This window comes from Macaca mulatta, chromosome 3 (genome assembly GCF_049350105.2).
Source record: "Macaca mulatta isolate MMU2019108-1 chromosome 3, T2T-MMU8v2.0, whole genome shotgun sequence".
Taxonomy (NCBI): Eukaryota; Metazoa; Chordata; class Mammalia; order Primates; family Cercopithecidae; genus Macaca; species Macaca mulatta.
This window is the reverse complement of record NC_133408.1, coordinates 174,888,019-174,910,943: the sequence shown is the minus strand read 5'-3', so window position 1 is coordinate 174,910,943 and position 22,925 is coordinate 174,888,019. Positions and strand designations below refer to the sequence as shown.

The window sequence follows — 22,925 nt, the reverse complement described above, 5'->3', positions numbered from 1 at the left end:
TATTTAGTGTGGAATTAGATGAATTTGAATTTGGATATGTGGGACAGCTGTGTGGAGATGTATAGCAGATAGTTACATACAGGGTCTGAAGCTTTGACAAGAGGTCAAATACATGTATCTATGTATATGCATATGCATGTATGTATATATACGCACATATGTATTCACACATGCATATACATATAGAGTATAACAATATGACATAATAAAGATCAATAGTTCGTGAAAGGCTGAATCTAAGAAGGTTAAATTTAAATTTAACAGGAATAAATTTAAGGTCAAGCATAATGAACCAAATAGCAAGTGAAGAAGTAGAGAATGGAGGAAATACAACTTAGCAGTAGCACTATGAAAATAAAACATTAAAGGTTTGAATATATGAAATCCAATATGTCAATATTTTAGGATAATTTTCAAAAGAAGAAATATAATCTTAAACCGCATTAATGGAAACCTAGTATCTATAAAGGAGCAAATAAAAATGAAGATATATTTTGCACTCATTAGACAACATCTGCAATACTGTGCTCAGTTTCATTTAAGCTTGAATAGCAACAAAAAAAAGTAAAATAAAATGGTAAAGGGACTTGAATCATGGTGTTTTATGGATGGTTGAAAGAAACACGGAACGTTTCAGGGAAATAAATGACAACTTTTTAAACAATAGAGAAGGTATTACAATTGCATTATTTCAAGGAGAATTGGGGAAACTGCATCAGTCAAAATTATCTACCTTTAAGGTTTCTTCACTATTTCGTGTTATTAGAGAGGACAGATTAAAAGAAGTGGATGAAATTTACAAGGACATGTATTGTAAACTTTTTATTGTTAAAGTTTATTGAAAATAAACTTTTTCAATGCTATAGCTCTTTAGCAATGGAATGAATTATACTGCAGTTTAGTAAAGTACTTGTCACCAAGTGTAGTCAGCCAGAGGCTGGATGAGCCTGGGGCCTGTCATGAGCAGGTGAGACTAGAGCCCTCTCAAGGCCTCTCTCTGCTCTAAGACTTGGTGAGATGCGAATGAAAAGATTAGACAATGAGATGAATATTCTTTTGTTTTGGTTTTGACTGGATGAAATTAAAAGAAAGCAAATTGACATACAGTAAATTTCTACTGTTTCCCCTGTGTATTTCTAGAGCTAGAGAGAAAAATAACATTCAGATCATAGGGGACCACTCATTACTGTCTGTGTGCCTATTTTACTCACCCAAACCTTGATTAGGTAACTGTCTTCTGAAATAATCAACCATATAATCACCTGGTTCATTTGGCCTTGTATCTAGAGAAGATGATAAAGATCATAGTAGCATGAAAATAATTAATTCGCCCATTTACATTTCATATTTTTCATCTTTTTTCAAACTGACAAATGCTAGTAAATAACTTGTAGACAGCAGTTTAGTTCAGTGAAATTAAAATAAGTAGTCTTCAAATGTTACAAATTTTTGTTGCATTTAAAAATGTTCATACCTTTTGGGTCAGCGATTCCTTTTCTAGGAATTTGTTATAAAGAAATAATTAAGAAAACACACAAATAGAGAGTTATAAAGTTTTCATTGTTGTTTACAATAGGAAAAAAATTGGAAACAAAATGTAAGTTTAACACTGGGGATGGCTTAATTAATAGAATGGAATACTTTGCCACCATTTATTTACATATGAAGAGGTTTATAATATACTGGAATTTAAAATTAAAAAGTAAGTTGCAAAATAATGCGATGATTATGTGATTCATTAACATGGTGTGTATGTGGATGAATATGGGAAAGCGTTTAAAATAAATATTCTAAAATGTAATTTTTGCTTTCTTTTGCTTATCTTTATTTTTAATTTTTGACATTAAAATGTTAATAAAAGAATACATAAAAGCTACTTATAAAAAGCAGCTGAATATGCCTAGCTGACCATTATCAGAAAAAATAAAGTTTAAGTGAATTAACTATTTTAATTATAATAGTATTCTCCCCTTTCCTTGGCATGGTTCTTAGGTTCTTATCTCCATTTATATTTTTTATTATTTTGCTACATCATAAACTAAATGGATATATGAGTGTGTCTGTGTGTGTGTGTGTAATTAAGTTACCTCAAATCCTTTTGGGAAATAGGTAGATAAAAATGAACAATAAATATATATATACACACATAAAATTAAGTATTTTAGATAAAATTAAAATATTGCCTAAATTATATGATTCCCCCTGCAAAGGACCTCAACTAAAGATAAGATGACAGAAATTAAGAAAGAAAAAAAAAAACCAGAGATGCTAGAGAGTCAGTTAAAGATTCACATCAGACTTAGCAGGTGGCAGTAGAAGCCAATGAACAGTCTATGAATTAATTTGTCTCCTGGGCTCATCTTCTATTAAATTATGAAATGAGAGGAAAAAGATGGTTTTTAAAACATAAAATCCCTTTCCCTTTGGGGGCAAACTTTCAAAACCTTGGGGATAGCCCTCAAATACGTGGACCTCTCTATTATTCAGTGTAATTAACCACTCCTTTCTCTGTGCTCCCTGGGGACCCTGAACAGACTACTGGCATTGCGTCTATGACACTGCACTTGGCTTGTTGTTTCTTTCCTGATTAAAGGATGAGGTCCTGCAGGGACGAAATGGTATCATATACATTTAATATCCCTAGCACCAAGCACAGTGGCAGCCTCAAAGTTGTGGCACCAACAATTCCTAGATGAGTAAATGAATTAACTGTTTATGAGAAGGTAGAAGCAGAATATTACCTTTCACATCAGAATTTGATTGTTTGTGCCTTTGCAGTAAATGTCCTCTATCATAAACCTAATGGAATGTAGAATCAAGGAAAACAATGCTATTTTATCAACATGAAATGGGGTATATTTCCTATACGATTTATAGTATTGTGCATTTTTAACAAATATTCCTCATTTCATCCTTACAGGTTTAGAATGACCAAAATTAACTTATAAATCAGAATCTTCTAATATTTTTCACTACACTATTCTCCTGCATCAATGAGTAGAAGAAAATATTGATACTATATTTTGGCAGTAAAGGAGGCTTAAAATTTTTCCACATCACATAGAATTTATTTGTAATAAGAAAGAGACCAAAAAAACGGTATTCTTATAATCTCACTTAAGTTAGAAGAACAAACATATGGGAAGATAAAAGTGTGAAATGGGTGAAAAGATATAAAATTATGTAAAATATATAAACAGATTGCAAAACTGTGCTTATATATAAAAAGATGAGGCCGGGCACGGTGCACACCTGTAATCCCAGTACTTAGGGAGGCCGAGGCGGGCGGATCACTTGAGGTCAGGAGTTCAAGACAAGCCTGGCCAACATGGTGAAACCCCATTTCTACTAAAAAAAAAAAATTAGTGGGGCGTGGTGGCAGGCATCTGTAATCCCAGCTACTTGGAAGGCTGAGACAGGAGAATTGCTTGAACCTGGGAGGCAGAGGTTGCAGTGAGCTGAGATCATGCTGCTGCACTCCAGCCTGGGCGACAGAGCTAGACTCCATCTCAAAAAACGAAACAAAAACAAAAACAACCCATAATAAAAGTAGACTATGAAATGGAGTTAAAAGCTCAAACCCACCTCTTCATGTATATAATTGATTGGCAGCAAAAAAAATGGGCAAAATCAGTATGAAAATGGGAGAAAAATGTAAATATCAAAATTTGATTATTGAAGAAAGAAACAGTCTAGAAAAAATTACACAAATTTAAAAGTAGTGATATTATGTAATCACCAGGCATTGGCAAGACAAGGAGTGAAATCAGGCTGAAGAAAATTAGTAAGACTTGATTTGATAAACTCTTGTAATTTTTGGCTCCCATCTCTTGAGTGAAATGATTCTGTGAGCCATAATAAACGATTACACTTGTCCTACAGAAAAATATCACCAGGTCAGTGATCTTATGTACATGAGCTACAATTTCTAATCACAGTAATTTATAATTGTTTTTGTTGAAAGTCTTCAGAATCAACAAGTGAGTGTCATGGTGGGAAACAAAGTTAACTGAAATATTTTAAAAATAATTTACCAATATTATTTTAGGGATGTATTGATATAAGCAAACAAAGTAAGAAATAGTCAGTTCAAGAGCATGAATTTAAGTTGTCCTCAGCCATTTACCTGAGTGAAAATGAGATTGTTCACTCTTTCTATGAAAGACGGGTAGGAATTTCAAGGTAAGTGGCCACAATCTCCTGTTAGCTTATGGGCAGACTTAGAATGTATGCAACTTGCTCAAAGCATTTGACCAAATGAAGATTATTTTCCATTTGGAAGTATCTAACATTAAATATAATGATTTCATACAATTTTAAAAGCTCCAATCAAGAAAGATGCAAATACATGAGCATTTAATATAAAGGGATTTATAATATTTTACATTAAATGTAGCTTGGATAGGTGAAGAAAACCACTCTATGGATATATTTGTGAGAACTAAATAAATATGTGTCTTGCAATACATACATTAAAAAAATCCCCTAACAAAACCTATTTTGGTTATTGGGTCCTGCAAATGACTTAACACAGGGGTATCAATGAGAGGATGTGTTTACCAAAAAAAATTTTTAATTCCTATTCATATTACATTCCTGAAATAATGTAATTCTAGAAGGCAGAGCAGAGGGAAAGGAGCATCACTCCTTTATAGCCATCTCTGCTCCCTGCAGTACTGAGCCTCTGATGTTGGTCCTCAGGGGTACAGACTTAGGTATATCCACATTCACTTGGGATGACAGTGCTAAGGCAGGGCTCTCTTTGTCTCTTTCCCTGACCACATTCAGCTCTGCTCTTCAGACTAATCCAATCAAATTTGGACTTCTTCAAAAGGATAGTTGCAGAGGTCAGTGTTTAAGATTTTTTCTGACTCCAGTAAGGCTCCTCCTAGCTGTCTCTTTCTCCAGTTCTCTCTGGCAAACTAGTCAGTATTCAATTTAGCTTGTAGCTCCAATGAATCTACCAGTGTTGTTACAGTAGGTAGCTAATAAGGCATGAGCAGGGCAGGAGAGGGCTCCACCAAAACCCCACTAGGAATGTCAGGCATCAGGTGATGGTCAGGCGGTTGTTAACTGTCTCTCTAAAATAGTAATTGGTTGCAGCCAGCAGCAGGGAAAGGTAGTCTTCCTACAGATAGGAAACACCTGAGACTGGTGATCAGCTGCTTCCTGATGAGATCTTAGGAGTGCACTCAAGCATGCGTAGTAAGAAACAAAATGGCAGAATTTAACTGGTATATTAACTTTTTAAGATTTGACTCCGGGGCATGAGGCAGAAAAAGAGGCTGAAGCAAGTTTTAGGGCAGGAGTGGAAGGCAAGAATTGACGCTGCTGCAGACCTGTACAGATTTGCTGCTGGTAAGATAACTTCCACCAGTAATATATTTGTCCTCCAGAATTTTTTTTTAGCCATAATTGCACTGGTTTTGAGACTGTCCTTAAGCTTAACTTCTCTTTTTCTGGAAGAGATTAGGAGCTATCTGTTTTATGACCTAGTTTTTCATCAGGGCAAAATTTATAAGCTATGGCTTATGAGCTGGGGGTGGCGGAAATAGCACTCTTCCCTCCAAGTGGACACCCTGCTTTAGGAGCTGAACTGTAGGTGCAGGGGAGGCAGTAGCCTTAGGTCTCCTCCATTTGCCTCTCCCAGTGTGGAACCATCATTTTACAAACCAAGATAAGGGCAATCAGCCCAAGAATGCTCAGTGGTGGAGCACCTGAAGTAGAGCCTCTGTCTCATCAACGGGGACTGGGAGAGGAAGGCAGCCCGCATCTCTTGTCGGCACTCACCTGACTTAGCAACAGGCAGCTGGGGGAAGAATAAGAAATACTGATATTCTGCCCCTCCTGGGATAGCCCTTTGGTAGCTCTGGGGAGAGGGAGCCCTAACTTCTTGTCTACACTAGTGTGGAGTTTCTGTCTTACTGAGCTGGGGAGTCCGGTGGGGGGAGGGGAAGAGGCAGTCTTGATTGAAATACCACAGGCTCTCACAGTTTTAAATGAATTTTAGTAGACTTTCTTGAATAGATTTTTGTTTCACTTGCTGTATAACCTTCAGACCATTTCAGAGACTTTAAATATCTGTTGTTGTTTGTTGTTGTTGTGGATAATTTCACTAGTTTTGCTGGTGAATGGGTTTGCAGAGCTCTTCCTGCTGTCATGGTAGAAGCTGATCTTTCAGTTCCACTATTTTTATTTTTATACCCTTATATTCCCATTTAATTTTTCTTAATTTCTTTATTCTTGCTACCCTGGATGCATCTTTGTAAGCTTCCTCAAATACTTTTTAGAGTAAGGTAAAAGTACAAATGAAATTTAAATATGGCATCTTAATAAGGCCCACCTCTCATCTGTCAAGGATCTTTTGTGTTTTTATAAACAGTAAATAATATGAACAAAGTTTTACTTCTCCTGGGGGAAAATTCGGGTATAAGAAGTGTAAGAGAAAATAACTTGCCATTCTCTTTCATTCATTTAAAAAACTTTTAATAACTAGATCAGTGAAGATTTACCTCTTGTCCTTCTCTGGCATTTTGGTGGCTTGCTGTAGTAGAATTCCTTTCCTTCTTTGTTTTCAAATGTTTTTTCTAGTAAAAGAATCATACTTAAAATCAATATTTAATCAACATATCAAAGAGTACATATGCAGACATGAGACTGTTATGAGATTCCCACTTATAAGAAGATGAGAAGTAATTTATTCCTCCCACTAAGTACAACCAAAAATTCTGGGTATTACATAAGAAACTCTAAAAGATGGAAAGGAGAAGGAGACTAGCTAGGGAGTTCAAGGCCAGAAGAGTGGCATGATGATGAGTTCACTGTGTTTCCTTTTTGCTTCATACGTTCTCACTTTAAAGCTGGAGAGGCTGGCAATCCAGAAATTCCAATGAATGCAATTTTTAAAAATCCCTACATAAGCCTGTTCCTTCTAGCCCAAGGACCAGGAGAGGGACAGCCTAAAGAGACCAAAACCTTTTAGATAGTAACTGTTCTACTCCAGCCTAACACCACAGAAATGACTGTGACTCCTACACCCACCCATGCCAACAAAAGCTGAGTGGGAATGCCCCAATCCCTTCTTCAAGGTAGTGTCAGGGAAGGCTAAGCAGGGGACCAGGCAAATACGCATGTGAAAAGATATTCAACATGGTTGAACTGTTATGGAAATGCAAATTAAAACTACAATGAGATAACACACTTGTCAGAATGGCTAAAATAGAAAATAGTGGCAACACCAAATTTCAGTGAGGATGCATAGAAAATGGATTACTCATAAACTGCTTTTGGGAATGGAAAATTGTACATCCATTTTGGAAAACAGTTTGGCAGTCTGTTAAAGAATTAAACATGTATGTACCATAACTACCATACCATCTACCAATTGAACTCTTGGGTTTTTATCTCAGGGAAATGAAGACTGATTTCACATAAACCTGTACACTAATGTTATGTTCATAATGGCCCGAAACTGAAAACAACCCACATGTTCTTCAACAGGTGAATGGTTAAATAGGCTATGGTAAATCCATATCGTGGAATACTGCACAGAAATAAAAAGGAAGAAACTGTGGATGTATGCATCAACTTGGGGGTGGGGGATGAGTATTCCAAGAGGTAGGCCAACTGATAAAAGCCAATCCCAGCATATTACATATTGTGTGATTTCACAGGGATGTGGAAAAACATCTGTGAATGATACATTTACAGAAATACGGAACAGATTTGTGGTTGCCAGGGGATAACTGCAAGGTAAGGACAGCAGGGAGTGGGTATGGCTTTAAGAGGGCAATATGAGGGATCCTTATGGTCATGGAAATGGTCAGCATTTTGACTGCACGAATATAAATATCCTTATTGTAACACGGTGCTATAGTTTTGCAAGATGTTACCATTAGGGGAAACAGAAAACAGGGTCCCTGGCATCTCTCTCAATTATTTCTTACAACAGCAAGTTAATCAAAATTAAAAGTTTAATTTTTAAAAGTTAGAATTTAATTGGTATTATGTTTTATCTGTTTATTCTTTAAAAGTTAACATTTTTATAATGCTAGAAAAATATCTTGATAAAGATACCTATACCCAAAATATGGCACATAATCAATGTCTGACCATTGTAGATCGGATTCATTTAGTTTTTGAAAATGATCACACAGAATACAAACTTGCTCTTTTTACTGTTATTTTTTACTCCAGAGGGTGTGTGTGTATGTATAACTGCCTGAATTGTGGGCATGGGTATGAATATTTATCCATGAGTGTCCTGATATATATATAACTTGGAAAGACAAGGTGTTTGTGAAGTAAAGACTTGCATGGTATTTTAACAAACCCACTAGAATATTTGAGTATAATCCTTTAAAGTATTGAGGATGGAGAAAGGAGAAAGGAAAAGATTGGCAAATGGAGGGAAAGGGAGAATGTGATGGCACAGGAGAGAATATGGGAGGAGGTAAAACATTTATTCTTGTGCTACGTGATTGTTTAAAATTTTTTTGAATTTGGACTTTGTTCAAATTTGTTGTTCATGTCCCCAGAACTCATTCCCTCTTCTTCTGGCAACTGTCTCTAATTTTGTTAGGGAATTTAATCCTACCCACTCTCAGTTCTTGGAGTCTGGGTGAATCCTATGAGGGTTTGTCAAAGAACCCAGGCTGAAGCCAATCAGCACAGTCCATCCTGTTAGTCACAGTGAGTGATTTATGGGTTGACACATGTCTAAACCAGCCTGATAAGAATCATCTTTGCTTTTTTCCCTCCAGCTTTATTGAGGTCTAAATTGACAAATAAAAATTGTATATATTTAAGATGTACATGATGTTTTAAGTATACATTTTGAAATTATTACCACAATCAAGCTAATTAATACATCTATCACCTCACATAGTTACCACTTATTTTGCTTTTCGTGATGAGAATACTTAAGACCCATTCTCTTAGCAAATTTCAAGTATAAAAAACAATATTATTAACTATAGTCATCACGTTGTACATTAGGTCTTCAAAATGTATTCATCTTACAACTGCAAGTTTATACCCTTGACTAACATCTCCCTGACCCCTGGTAATGACCTTCTATTCTCTATTATGTCAACTTTTTTAGATTTCACATAAAAGTGAGATCATGTACTATTTGTCTTTCTGTGTTTGGCTTATTTTACGGAACATAATGTCCTCTAGGTTCAAAGGCTAAATGATATTCCAGTATGTACACACACATACACATACCCCTCATCTTCTTTATCCGTTCATCCATTGATAGACACTTGTTTCTGCATCTTGGCTATTGTGAATAGTACTGCAATAAACATGGGAGTGCTGATATCTCTTTAGTGTCTGGATTTCCATTCTTTTAGATAAATACCAGAAGGGTGAATACTGTATCATACAGTAATTCACTTTTAAACTTTTTTGGAGGAAACTCCATATTGTTTTCCATAATGGCTGTACCAATTTACATTCTCACCAACAGGATATAAAGGCTTCATTTTCTCCACATCCTTGCAAACACAGTTTTTTAACTTTTTGACCTAGCAGGCGTGAGATGATATCTCATTATGGTTTTGATTTGAATTTCTCTGATGATTAGTGATGTTGAACAACTTTTCATATAATTGTTGGCCATTTATACGTCTTCCTTGGATAAATGTCTATTCGAGTATGTAGCCCATTTTAAAATCAGCTTAGTGGGTGTTTTTGCTATTAAGTTGTAGGAGTTCCTAAAAATTTTGGAGATTACCCCCATTCAGATATATGATTCACAAGTATTTTCTTCCATTCCATAGGTTGCCTTTTCCTGCTATTAAATATTTTCTTTGTTGTACAGAAGCTTTTTAGTTTGTTAAAGTCCCACTTGTTTGTGTTTGTTTTTGTTGTCTATGCTTTTGGTGTTACAGCCATGAAATTATTGTCAAGATCAATGTCCTGGTGCTTTCCCCTATGTTTCTTCTAGGAGTTTTATGGTTTTGGGTCTTATGTTTAAGTGTTTAGCCCATCTTGAGTTGACTTTTTGTGTAGTATGAAGGTCCAGTTTCATTTTGTTTTATGTATATATCCAGTTTCCCAACACCATTTTTTTTCTTTGACACAGGGTCTCATTCTGTTGCTCAGGCTCAAGTGCAGTGGCCCAATCATGACTTACTGCAGCCTTGACCTCCCGGGTTCATTGATCCTCCCACCTCAGCCTCCTGAGAAGCTGGGACTATAGGCATGAGCCACCATGCCCAGATAATTTTCTTATTTTTTGTAGAGATGAAGTCTCACTCTGTTGCCCAGGCTGGTCTCAAACTCCTAAGCGCAAGTGATTCTCCTGCCTTGGCCTCCAAAAGTGCTGGGATTACAGGTGTGAGCCACCACACTTGGCCACCAACACCATTTTTTCAAGAGACTATCTTTTCTTCATTGTGTATTCTTAGTGCCCTGGTCAAAGATCAGTTGACTGTATATGCATGGTTTTACTTCTGGGCTTTCTATTTTGCTTCATTGTGCTGTGTGTCTGTTCATATGCCAGTGTCATATACTTTTGGTTATTGTAGCTTTGTAACATATTTTAAAATCAGGAAGTGTGATGCCTCCAGCTTCGTTGTTCTTACTCAAGTTTGCTTTAGCTATTCAGGCTCTTTTGTCATTCTATACAAATTTTAGTACTGTTTGTTCTACTTCTGTGAAAAATGTCACTGAAATAGGTATTGCATTGAATTTGTAGAGAGCTTTGGGTAGTATGGACATTTTGACAATATTCTTCTGATTCATGAACACAAAATACTTTCCATTTATTTGTGTCTTCGATTTCATCAACATTTTAGTTTTCACTGAAGAGATCTTTTACCTATTTGTTAAAAATGTCAACATCTGCATTTTTGAGGGAACTACTATATAGGAGGATGTCTCAACTAGACTTAGTATGGTGAGGATGTGAGGCTGGATTTCTATAGTCATTTTACCACCATGAGAGGAAAGTCTGTCTGAGAATGGAACCAACCAAGAAAAGGCAGAAATGAGATGAAAGCAGGAGAAAAAACCCTCCAGGATCTTAATGACATCATTTGAGCCCCTCATTTAAGCCACGACAAAAGCCAGCCTTGTCCCTAGACTTTTTATTTAGTAATCCAACAAATATCCCTTTTGACTAAGCCATTTTGGAAGGATTTTTTTGCCTCTTGCAATGGAGAGAGTCCTGATACATCTTCAAAATATGGTTTAGTAGCTAGAGAACAAAATTAAGTTTGCTATTTTACCATTGTCCTCATGGAATGGAAACTCTAATCTCCAGATGCTCAGGTCCCAAATTCTAGAGACCACCTTCTCTCCTTTCTATTTTTCAATCTTATAAACATGTCATCAGCAGATTCTCTTAACACTATCTTGAAAATATGTCTAAAACCTAATCACTTCTCATTCCCTCTACTAGTATCACTTTGGTGCAGCCACCACTTTTATCTTGCCTGGATTATTATAAGAGCCCCCTAATTGGTCTCCCTTATGGGTCATCATTGTACTCTTAACACAGCAGCCAAGGTGACCCTGCTAACCACTTCAGGCAGATCATGTCATTCTTCTGATCAAAGATTCCCAAACTCAGAGGCAAAAACTGAAATCCTAAGCCTACCAGGCTTTACATGACCTGCTCCTGCAACCTTCAATACCTATCTGATTTCATGTTTTACCATTGTTCTCCTTGTTCATTCTTCTCTAGCCACATTAGCTTCCTTGGTCTTCCTAGAAAATGACAGACACACTCCTTCCTCAGGGCCATTGCACTTTTAGTACTCCTGGCCTGGGAAAACATACCCCTGGATTGTTCCTAAATGTTCACTATTATAATTATACTTCCCCACCCCATTGATGTTGAATTTAGACATATGTCTTGATTTGGCCAGTGGAATGTTAAACAGAGGCTTTAAATATATTTGCATGGTTTGGCTTGCCCTCTTGAACTCTTGTGATTGGCCATGAGCAGAATATGCTCTAGTTGGCTGCTGGTCTAGGTGAAGAAAGAAAGGTGGAATAAACCTGAACCCAACCCACAATTAGGAGCTAAGTTTGGCTGATTTCTGATTAGTTCAGTAGAGCCACAGCTGACCTTCAGATTCATGAACAAGACAATAAATGTTTGCTATTGTAAGTCATTAACAGTCTGAGGGTGTTATGCATTAAAATCTGAAAACTACAGAAATTGATATGCAGAAGTAAGATGCTGTCCTAACAAAACCTAAACTTTGTCATAGTCATTGCTTTTGTGACTGGATAGTAGGTAATTAGGAAAATATAACAGAAAAATAGTGACACATTCACAAGCACATGGAAATTAAACAATACGCTCCTGAACAGCCAATCGGTCAGTAAAGAAATTCAAAGGGAAATTCAAAAATATCTTGAGACAAACAAAAAATGGAAATACACTATATCAAAACTTATCAGATGCAGCAAAAGCAGTTCTAAGAGGGAAGTTCACATCAATAAACACCTACATCAGAAAAGAAGATCTTTTGAGCTGGGGCTGGAAAAAAAGGAAAGATAAGTTCTGAAATACACAATTTAGTGTTACACTTCAAGGAACTAGGTAAAGAAGAACAAACTAAGCATGGGTTAGCAGAAGGAAGAAAATAATATCAGAGCAAAAATAAATGAAATAGGGACTAGAAAAACAATAGTAAAGACCAATGAAATGAAGAGGTTTTTTTTTTTGTTTGTTTGTTTTTTGTTTTTTTTTTTTAAACAAAATGGACAAATCTATAGCTAGACTAAGGAGACAGAGAAGACTCAGATAAAGTCAGAAAAGAAAGATGAGACATTATAACTGACACCACAGAAATAGGATAATAGGATCATAAAAGACTGCCATTATAAACAATTATATGCCAACGAATTAGATAACCTAGAAAAAATAAATTCCTAGCTACATATAACCTACCAAGACTGAATCATGAAGAAGCAGAACATCTGAATAGATGAATAATGAATAAGGAGATTAAATTAGAAATAAAAAGTTCCCCACCAAAGAAAAGCTGGGGACCTGATGGTTTCACTGCTGAATTCTACCAAACCTTTAAAGAGGTACTAATATGAATCCTTCTTAAACTCTTCCAAAAAATTGAAGAAGAGGGAGTATTTCCAAATTCATTTCATGAGGCTAGCATTTCTCTGATACCAAAGCCAGACAAGTAAGCTACAAGAAAAAGATAACAGGCCAATATCCCTGATGAGCATAGATGGAAAAATCCTCGACAAAATACTAACAAACCAAATGTAGCAGCACAATAAAAGATTATTCATCATGATCAAGTGGATTCATCCCAGGAATACAGGGATGGTTCAACATATGCAAATTGATAAATCTGATACATCACAACAGCAGAATGAAGGACAAAAACCCTATGATCATCTCAATATATGCAGAAGAAAACATTTGATAGAATTCAACATCCTTTCATGATAAAAATGCTCCACAAATAAGATATAAAATGCATGTACCTCAATACAATAAAGGCCGTCTATGACAACCCAAAACTAACATCATACCCAGTGGTGAAAACTTGAAAGCTTTTCCTCTAAGATCAGGAACAAGACAATGATGCCCACTTTTACCACTTCTGTTCAACATAGTACTGAAGTCCTTGCCAGAGGAATTAGACAAGATTAAAAGGAAGAAGTTAAATTGTCCTTGTTTGCAGACAACATGATCTTATATATAGAAAACTCCATCAAAGAACAGAATTTAAAAATTCAGCAAAGAACAGAATTTAAAAATTCAGTAAAGTTGAAGGATAAAAAAACATGCAAAATCAGTAGTGATTCTATACAAACTATAATTAATAAACTATCTAAAAAACAAGCTATCTAAAAAAGAAATCAAGAACATAATTCCGTTTATAATATCTACCAAAAAAAGTAGGAATAAATTTAACCAAGGAAGTGAAAGACCTGTATACTGACAATGATAAAACATTGATAAAAGAAATAGAAGACATGGAATATCTTCTATGAAGAAATGGAAAGGTATCTTGTGCTCACGGATCAGAAGAATTGTCAAACTGTCTATACCACCCAAAGTGATCTACAGATTCAGTACAATCCCTATTAAAATTCCAATGGGATTTTTCAGATAAATAGAAAACAAATTCTATAACTTATATGGAACCACAAAAGAGCCCAACTAGCCAAAACAGTCTTGAGCTACATGAACAAACCTGGAAGCTCACACTGTCTGACTTTAAAATATACTATAAAATGACAGAAATCAAAATGGCATGGTACTGGCAGAAAAACAGACACATAAACCAATTGAATGAAATAGCCCCAAAATAAATCTGTGCATTTGTAGTCAATTGACTTTTGACAGAAGTGCCAAGAACACACAATGTGAAAAGGACAGTATCTTTGATAAATGCTGTTAGGACAATAAGATATCTACAGGCAAAATAATGAAATTAGACTCATCTCACACTATGTACAAAAATCAACTAAAATTGGATTAAAGACTTAAATGTAAGACTTGAAACTATAAAACTACTGAAAAAAATATAGGGGAAAAGCTCCATGTCATTGGTCTGGGCAATGATTTTTTTGGATATGAACTTGAAAACACAAGCAACAAAAGCAAAAACAGATACATGAGATTACATCAAACTAAAAAGCTTTTGTACAGCCAATGAAACAATCAACAGAATGATGAGACATCTAATGGGATGGGAGAAAATATCTGCAAACCGTACATCTGATAAGGGGCTAATATCCAAAATGTATCAGGTACTCAATAGTAAGAAAACAAATAGCCTGATTAAAAAATGGGCAAAGGCTCTGAATAGATATTTGTCAAAAGAACAAATACAAATGGCCAACAGGTATATTTAAAAATGCCCTGCATCACTAATCATCAGAGAAATGCAAGTTAAAACCAAATATGGGTATTACCTCATGCTTGTTAGAGTGGCTGTTATTAAAAAAAAAAAAAAAAAAAGATAATCAGTGTTGGAGATGTGGAGAAAAGGAACCCCCGCACACTATTGGTAAGAATATAAATTAGTACAGCCATTATGGAAAACAGTATGGAAGTTCCTCAAAAAATTAAAAATAGAATTATCATCTAAACTAGCAATCCTACCACTGAGTCTATATCTACAGGAAAGGAAATCAGTATGTCAAAGAGATGTCTGCACTCCCATGGTCATTGCAGCACTATTCACAATAGCCAGTGTATGGAATCAACTTAAGTGTTCATCAACAGATAAATGGATAAAGAAAATGTGGTATGTAGCACGATGAAATATTGTTCAGCCTTTAAAAAGAAGGAAATCTTGTCACTTGGAGTAATATAGATGAACATGGAGGACATTATATTAAGTGAGATAAGCCAGGCACAGAAAGATCATGATCTCACTTATGTGTGGAGTATTAAAAACAAAAAAACGCTGAGCTCATAGAAGTTGAGAGTAGAATGGTAGTTACCAGGGGCTTCAGGAGTGAAGGGGTGTGGGTTGGGCAGGTGTTGGTCAAAGGATGCAAAATTCCAATTAGATAGGAGGAATAAGCTCAAGAGATCTATTGTTATATCATTGTGACTATAGTTAATAACAACATATTATACTGAAAATTGCTAAGAATAGATTTTAAGTGTTTTCAGTGTTCTCACCACAAAAATAAGTATGTGAGGTAATGAATATGTTAGCTCAATTTCACCATTCCACAAGGTATACATATTTCAAAACAATGTGTCATATACAATAAATACATATAATTTTTACTTATTAAAAACAAATGAATTAAAGAAGAATTATGACACAAATTATGTAGAAGTGATACATTTAGTAACACTGTCTCAAGTGATAGTTTGAAAGACAGAAAATCTGCCTAACAGATTGGGTCACTGGAAAAAGGTTTTGAGGTAGACTATTAACAGTGTGTGTTAGGGATTATATTGCTTGGTTTCCCCTTATATACTCCAGGTTTTCACCATAGGATCTTCCCTGTGTATTCTCTAGCCCAAGCAAATGAGAAACATGTGGAACATAACTGAACTCAACCTGTGGCCTGAATCCAAGACCAGTTGACCCAACCCATGTCTAATAGAGCCAACCTGCAGACCCATGAGTGAGAAAATAAAAGTTTGTTGTAAGCCACTGAGGTTTTGAAGTTGTTATGTACCAAAAAGTAGTTAATATACCTAGTATCTACTTGGCTTGTCCCTCATTTCCTTTGAATTCTTACTTAAGTATTTATCTTTTACTTTGGTAGCCTCTATCCAAAACTGCAATATCCACCTAAACTCTTTATTCCCCCTCCTGCTTTTTTACTCCTTAGGCACTTATCCCCATGTAACACATCATGTGTTTTACTTACCTTCTTTATTTTTTATCTCTCCCTGCCAGAATGTAAGATAACAAAGGGAAAGCTGTTGTCTCATTTTGTTCACTGCTCTATCCTCAGCACTCAGCCAGCGCCTGATAAGTAGTTGGAGCTCAATACATAGTTGATAATAAATTCATAAATTAAGCAGTCAGGTGATGTATGTTAGGCTACCACCTCTGTCACTAACAAGTTGTATGGCTTTTAAGAAATAATTTCATCTCTATGGATCTTAAGTATCCTCATCTATAAAGCAAGGATGTTAGAATAAGAAACCCTAAGGTTAAATAATTCTATGATTTAAAATATGTACATAGTTGGAAAATAAGTAACAGTGATGATAAAATAATGACATATCTGCAATTTTTTACCTGATTATTAGTCACAATAAGAACAGTACCTACACAGCATATCCACATATAAGCAAAAATATTCAGTCATACCTGAGAAGTTAACTTGAGAAGGTCAGTCAGAGAGTCAATGGATTCTGAACTGTCAGAGCCTCGGCTACTAAAAAAAATAATAATAATTTTGGTTTACACAATGTTTTGGTGGCATCTTAAAATTTCAGCTGTTGCTTTTATTCTCTTATTTGAATGGTTGAAAAGTTCTAATTATAAGAAGTGGCCAGGCGCAGTGGCTCACGTCTGTAATCCCAGCACTTTGGGAGGTCAGGGCAGGTGGATGACTGTCAAGTTCGAGACCAACTTGACCAACATGGTGAAACCCCGTCTCTACTAAAAATGCAAAAATTAGCTGGGCATGGTGGCACATGCCTGTAATCCCAGCTACTCAGGAGGCTGAGGCAGGAGAATCGCCTGGGCCCACGAGGCGGAGGTTTCAGTGAGCCAAGATTGTGCCATTGCACTCCAACCTGGGCAACAAAAGCGAAACACCATCTCGGAGCGGGGGTGGCAGAGGGGTGGTGGGGAAGAAGAAGAAGAGGAAGAATGTTTACAAAGGTGGTTTAGATATTTAGTAGTTCCAGACAACTTAGAGGGTTTTTGTTGAATGTGTGGAGAGATATAAAGGTTTGGGAATGTGTTAATGGAATGTAAGCTCCAGAAAAGTAGATTTTTTTTTTTCCGTCTGGCTCACTGCTCTATCACCAGAGTGGAAATAGTGCTCAGCATGTAGTAGGCACTCAGTAAGGTTTGTTAATATGTTAATGAATAAATGCGATATCAGGGGAGTTTCCTAGATGTCATGGGTATCAATAGCTCTTAAAATTCATTTATTTTTATATCACTATATCCATTCTACATAAAGCAATGCAGCACCATATGAAACATAGTACCTCAAGAAAAAAGGGTCAAACAAATCTATTTCTAATTATAATCATTTATTGCAATGGTAGGACATTTTTTTTTTTTTTGCTTGAGAGCCAATACAAGAAAGAAAACATTTCTGGGTTATATTTTTCATGTATTATTTTAAAATTAATATAATTTATGTTTTTAGAAAAGTTCTAGGTTTACAGAAAAATTGAGCAGGTAGTACAGAGTTCCCATACACATGCCCCCATTCCCCACATAGCTTCCTAAATTATAGTATGTAGTACATTTGTAAATTAGACATCTGATAGTATGTGGTACATTTGTTACAACTGATTAAACAACACTGATACATTATTAAAAATTATAGTTTACCTTAGGGTTGACTCTTGTGGTATATATTCTATGAGTTTTGACAACTGTATAATGATATATCTCCATCATTACAGTATCATAAATAGTAGTTTAACTGCCCTAAAATTCCTCTGTGCTCCATCTATTCATCCTTCCTTTTCCCAGAACTTCTGGCAACCCAGTGTCATATAGTTGGAATCATATAATATGTAGCCTTTTCAGACTTAACATTTTTCACTTAGCAATATGAATTAAAGCTCTGCCATATATTTTTATGGTTTGATAGCTCACTTAAAAAAATCACTGAATAACATTTCATTGTCTGAACGTATGTTTCTTTATCCATTCACCTACTGAAGGACATTTTGGTTACTTCCAGTTTTTGGCAATCATGAATAAAGCTGCTATATGAATGCAATCGCTAGATCAAGTGTTGAGTTCTTGTTGCTCCTCATCCTCACTGGCATTTGGTATTGTCAGTGCTTTGGATTTTAGCCATTATAATAGATGTGTCATGATATTTCACTGTTGTTTTAATCTGCAATTTCCTAATGAAAATGATGTCAAGCATCTTTTATTTTTATTTTTTTCACGTGTCAAGCATCTTTAGACTTACTAATTTTTTTCTTTCATGGATCATGATTTTGTCATATCTAAACAGTCATTACCAAATTCAAGAGAATTTAGATTTCCTCCTATGTTATCTCCTAGGAGTTTTATAGTTTTGTATTTTACACCTAGGTCTATAATTCATTTGGAGTTAATTTGTGTGAAAGGTGTAAAGTTGCTTCTAGTTCACATTTTTGCCTGTGGATGTCCGGTTGTTCCAGTAACATTTGTTGAAAAGACTTATTTCTCCATTTAACTAGGGATTTTTGTTGCTCTTTTTTCAAACACCATTGACTATATTTGTCAGCGGTGACAAATATGTTGGATATATTTCTGGGTTCTCTGTTTTGTTTTATTGGCCCATTTGTCTGTTCTTTAGTACTGTACTGTTTTAATTATGTAGCTTTATAGTAAGTCTTCAAGTCAAGTAGTGTAGGTCCTTAGATTTTGTCCTTCTTTGTTAGCTATTTCAGGTCTTTTGCACACCCATACAAATTTTAGAATTAGTTTGTCTGTAGCCACAAAATAACTTTCTGGGATTTTGACTGGAATTACATTGAGTCAAAAATCATGCCAGGAGGAACTGACATCTTAACAATATTGTCTTCCTGTCTATGAACACAAACTCTCTCTCCATTTATTTAGATCCTCTTTGATTTCTTTCCTCAGAGTTTGTAATTTTCCTCATATATATCTTACACATATTTTGTTAGCTTTACTCCAAGTATTTTAATTTTTTGTGCCAGTGTAGATGGTATTTTGTTTTTAATTTTAAATTCCAATTGTTCGTGGCTGGTATATTGAAAGGCAATTGTATATTAACCTTGTATATTTAAATCTTTCTATAATTATTAGTTTCAGGGTTTTAAAAAATTATTTGATATTTTCTACATTGGTAATCATGTCCAGTGTGAACAAAGATAAATATTTTAACTAAATTAAATTTAAAATACAACTTATCAATATTTGTAGAATAGTGCACAAGCAGTGCTTAGAGGGAAATTTATAGCATTGAATGCATATATCAGAAAAGAAGAAAGCTTTAAAATGAACAACCCAAGTGTCCACATTAGGAAATCAGAAAAAGGAGAAATAGAGATGTAATGCAAGCAGAAAAAAAGAAATAATTTAAAAATCAGAGAAACTGAAAACAGGGAATCAATAATCAATGAAAACAATGCTGCTGTTTTGAAAAGATCAATAAAATAGATAAATCCCTAGCCAGGTTAACCAAGAAAAAAGAAAGGACACAATCTGGTAACATCAGAAATAAAAGAGGGGTCATCACTACTGATGCTATTGAAATTAAAGAGAAAAAGAAGGAGTACTAACAACTGTGTCCTCACAAATTTTATAGCTTAGATGAAATAGACCAGCTTCTTGAAAGACACAATCTACCAGAACTCACAATGGGAGATATATAGCTCTAATAGATATATAGATCTACTAGATCTATTATCAATTAAAGAAATCAAATTGATAATTAGTGACCCTGCAAAACAAAGCACAAGTCCCAGATGGTGTATTGTGGATTCTACCAAACATTTAAGGAAAAAATAATACTAGTTTTCTAAAATTTGTTCCAGAAAATAGAAACAGAGAGAACACTTACTTTTTCTAAAAGGCTAGCATTATCCTAATACCAAAAGCAGACAAAGATACTGTCAGAAAGAAAAACTACACCAATATGTCTTAGGAACACAGGTGCAAAAATCTTTGAGAAAATATTAGCAAATTGAGTCCAACAAGGAATAAAAAGAATTATAAACCATGACCAAGTAGGATTTATTCTAGGTATGCCAGGCTGTTTAAACATTCAAAAATCAGTTGATGTAATCCATCACTTTAACAGGCTAAAGCAGAAAAAAAAATGTTATCAATAGGTGGAGAAAAAGCATTTGACAAAACCCAACACATATGCATGACAAAAACTCTCAGCTAACAAAGTAGAGGGAACCTTGTTCAACTTGGTATCTACAGAAACCTTATAGCTAACATCATACATAATGGTGAGAAACTAGATGCTTTCCTGCTTTGACTGAGGACAGGACAAGGATGTCTTCTCATAGCTCTTCCACTCAGTATCATACTGGAAGTTCTAGCTAATACAGTAAGACAAGTGCTATAATATGGTTTAGCCCTTATGCTTTGTCCGCACTCAAACTCATGTTGAAATTTGATTCCTAATGTGCCAGTGTTGGGACGTGGGGCCTAGTGGGAGATGTTTGGGTCATGGGGGTGGGTCCCTTATGAATGACCTGGTTCTCACTCTTGTGAAACTGGATTAGTTGTTGTGGTGATGGATTCGTTCCCACAAGAGTGGGTTATTATAAAGCAAAGATGCCCCTTGGATTTTTGCCTCTTCGCCTGTGTGCACTTCCCCTTTGACCTTCTCTGCCATGTTATGATGCAGCATGAAAAGCCCTCACCAGAAACTGAGCAGGTGCTACCATCGTGCTTGTACTTCCTTACCTGCAAAACCATGAGCTAAAGAAACCTCTTTTCTTTATAAATTACCCAGTTTTAGGTATTCTGTTGTAGCAACATTAAACAGAGTAAGATAATAAGAGAAGCAAATAAGAAGCTATACAGATTGATAAATAAGAAAACTCTCTGGGTTGTATTTTGGAAATAAACAAGCAAACATACAAATATATGTGTGCATGCATATTTTTATAACTACAGTAATATGTATACACACATATTTATGTTTTTAAGCATATTTTAATTGTCTACCATTAAATATTTTCCTTTTTTGGCTAAGAAACTACATAACTAGTTTATTATATTTACCATAGTATCTGAATGAATGTGCATCAGAAAATATTTTTTCATTAAACAAGATACCTTTTAAAGTTGCTTTATCTTTTTTATATTAATTATAAAATATTGCTTGTACTAGTGGCACTATTGTATTCTCTATAAGGAAATATTTTCCATTGCAAATCAGAAAATGTATCAATGCTTTTAAATCAAAGAAACTTCTACATTTCCTTATTTTGAAACACAATGCTCCTTTTTAAGCAGCAGCTATAAAAGGAATTTAAGTTTCATTTGGAAAATTTCTCCTCTGCACTCACAATTTAAGTTCCAATGGATTTTATTTTACTTTGCTTCTCAGACACAGCTACAAAGTACTTATAAAATGGCCCTCCAGGTAAATTTACTTATCTTTATTTCTGTGTTAGATCCAGCTTAAAGAGAGCCAAAGGCAAGAGAACACGCTGAGGTTAATTCACTGTAGGCCTTAAACTCCTCATTTGTAATATGGAAACTCCTAAAATTATATAGAAGGCTGCCACATATGGTTAGAAAGTTAAGGGTTTCTCAATACTGACTTGATGTGTTTCACTTATGCCATCATAGAAGGTAACCAAATTTATGAAAAAATAAAAGCAAACAAATTTTTAAATAATAATTAACATATCATAACTGTTGTTCATATCAGCCTTGATTTTATAACACAGTAGGCATCTATACTGAAAGGTCTGTGTTTTAAATTGCTTTATAATAGTATTTTCTATTTAATATATACTTCTAAAAATCAAAGACATTGACTGGCAGGCTGTATTTTAAATGTCTATTTCCTATTTATTAGAAATGTTTTTATTTTCTTAAGATGAATTGTTAAATTGATAGTATCCATTAGAATCTTATAATTTTTTAGGCCTCAGGAATAATTTAACTAAATCTTTCTCACAAATAGGAATTATTTAATTAAGTCCCATAGCAGACGGTCCTCCAGCTTTGGCTGAATCCTTTCTGTTTTTGTTTTGTTTTGTTTCATTTTGTTTTTTGAGACATAGTTTTGCTCTTGTTGCCCAGGCTGGAGTGCAATGGCACGATCTCGGCTCACCACAACCTCCGCCTCCTGGGTTCAAACGATTCTCCTGCCTCAGCCTCCCAAGTAGCCGGGATTACAGACATGCACCACCATGCCTGGCTAATTTTGTATTTTTAGTAGAGATGGGGTTTATCCATGTTAGTCAGGCTGGTCTCAAACTGCCGACCTCAGGTGATCTGCTGCCTCGGCCTCCCAAAGTGCTGGGATTACAGGCGTGAGCCACCATGCCCGGCCTGGCTGAATCCTTTCTGTAAGGTACTAACTACTTTCCACTAACCCTTCTCAGACTCATTATTAGGGAGTTCTTCCTTTTATTGTCCTGAAAGTCAGCTTCACCCATTTTTCACCCATCACTACTGGTGTGGCCTTGCTTTCTTAAGCATAGAATGAAGCTATGCCTTCTACGTGTTTCTGCATGCGAAGTTCTTAAAATATTTGGACGCTTTCATTTGAAATTGGTTTATATCTCTGGAAAAAGTAGATGGTGATTATTATGTTCC

The 22,925-nt window shown here is 35.3% G+C and overlaps 1 protein-coding gene and 1 long non-coding RNA gene across 10 annotated transcripts in view; one reads left to right on the top strand and one right to left on the bottom strand.

The window, feature by feature from the left end:
* The window catches only part of AGBL3 (AGBL carboxypeptidase 3), a 136,596-nt gene that overhangs the window by 47,797 nt on the left and 65,874 nt on the right, over positions 1 to 22,925 (bottom strand). For 4 of the 9 annotated variants that reach the window (XR_013415606.1, XM_015134966.3, XM_077997369.1 and 1 more), the window contains 4 exons: positions 16,788 to 16,854; positions 6,513 to 6,587; positions 2,742 to 2,799; positions 1,212 to 1,283 (listed from right to left, as the gene is read on the bottom strand). The exons of 1 other annotated variant lie outside the window; for it this stretch is intronic. Coding sequence is in view for 6 of the 8 variants with exons in the window: in XM_015134966.3 (XP_014990452.3) it covers positions 1,212 to 1,283; positions 2,742 to 2,799; positions 6,513 to 6,587; positions 16,788 to 16,854 (272 nt within the window). In the remaining 2 variants the exon portion in view is untranslated. The remainder of the gene's footprint in view (positions 1 to 1,211; positions 1,284 to 2,741; positions 2,800 to 6,512; positions 6,588 to 16,787; positions 16,855 to 22,925) is intronic. 4 more of the 9 variants (XM_077997372.1, XM_077997371.1, XM_077997370.1 and 1 more) reach the window with 2 other exon arrangements.
* Positions 5,262 to 22,925, top strand: part of LOC114677040 (uncharacterized) — a 74,026-nt gene continuing 56,362 nt past the window's right edge. The window contains exon 1 of the long non-coding RNA XR_003728354.2: positions 5,262 to 5,358. This is a non-coding gene — a long non-coding RNA (uncharacterized LOC114677040). The remainder of the gene's footprint in view (positions 5,359 to 22,925) is intronic.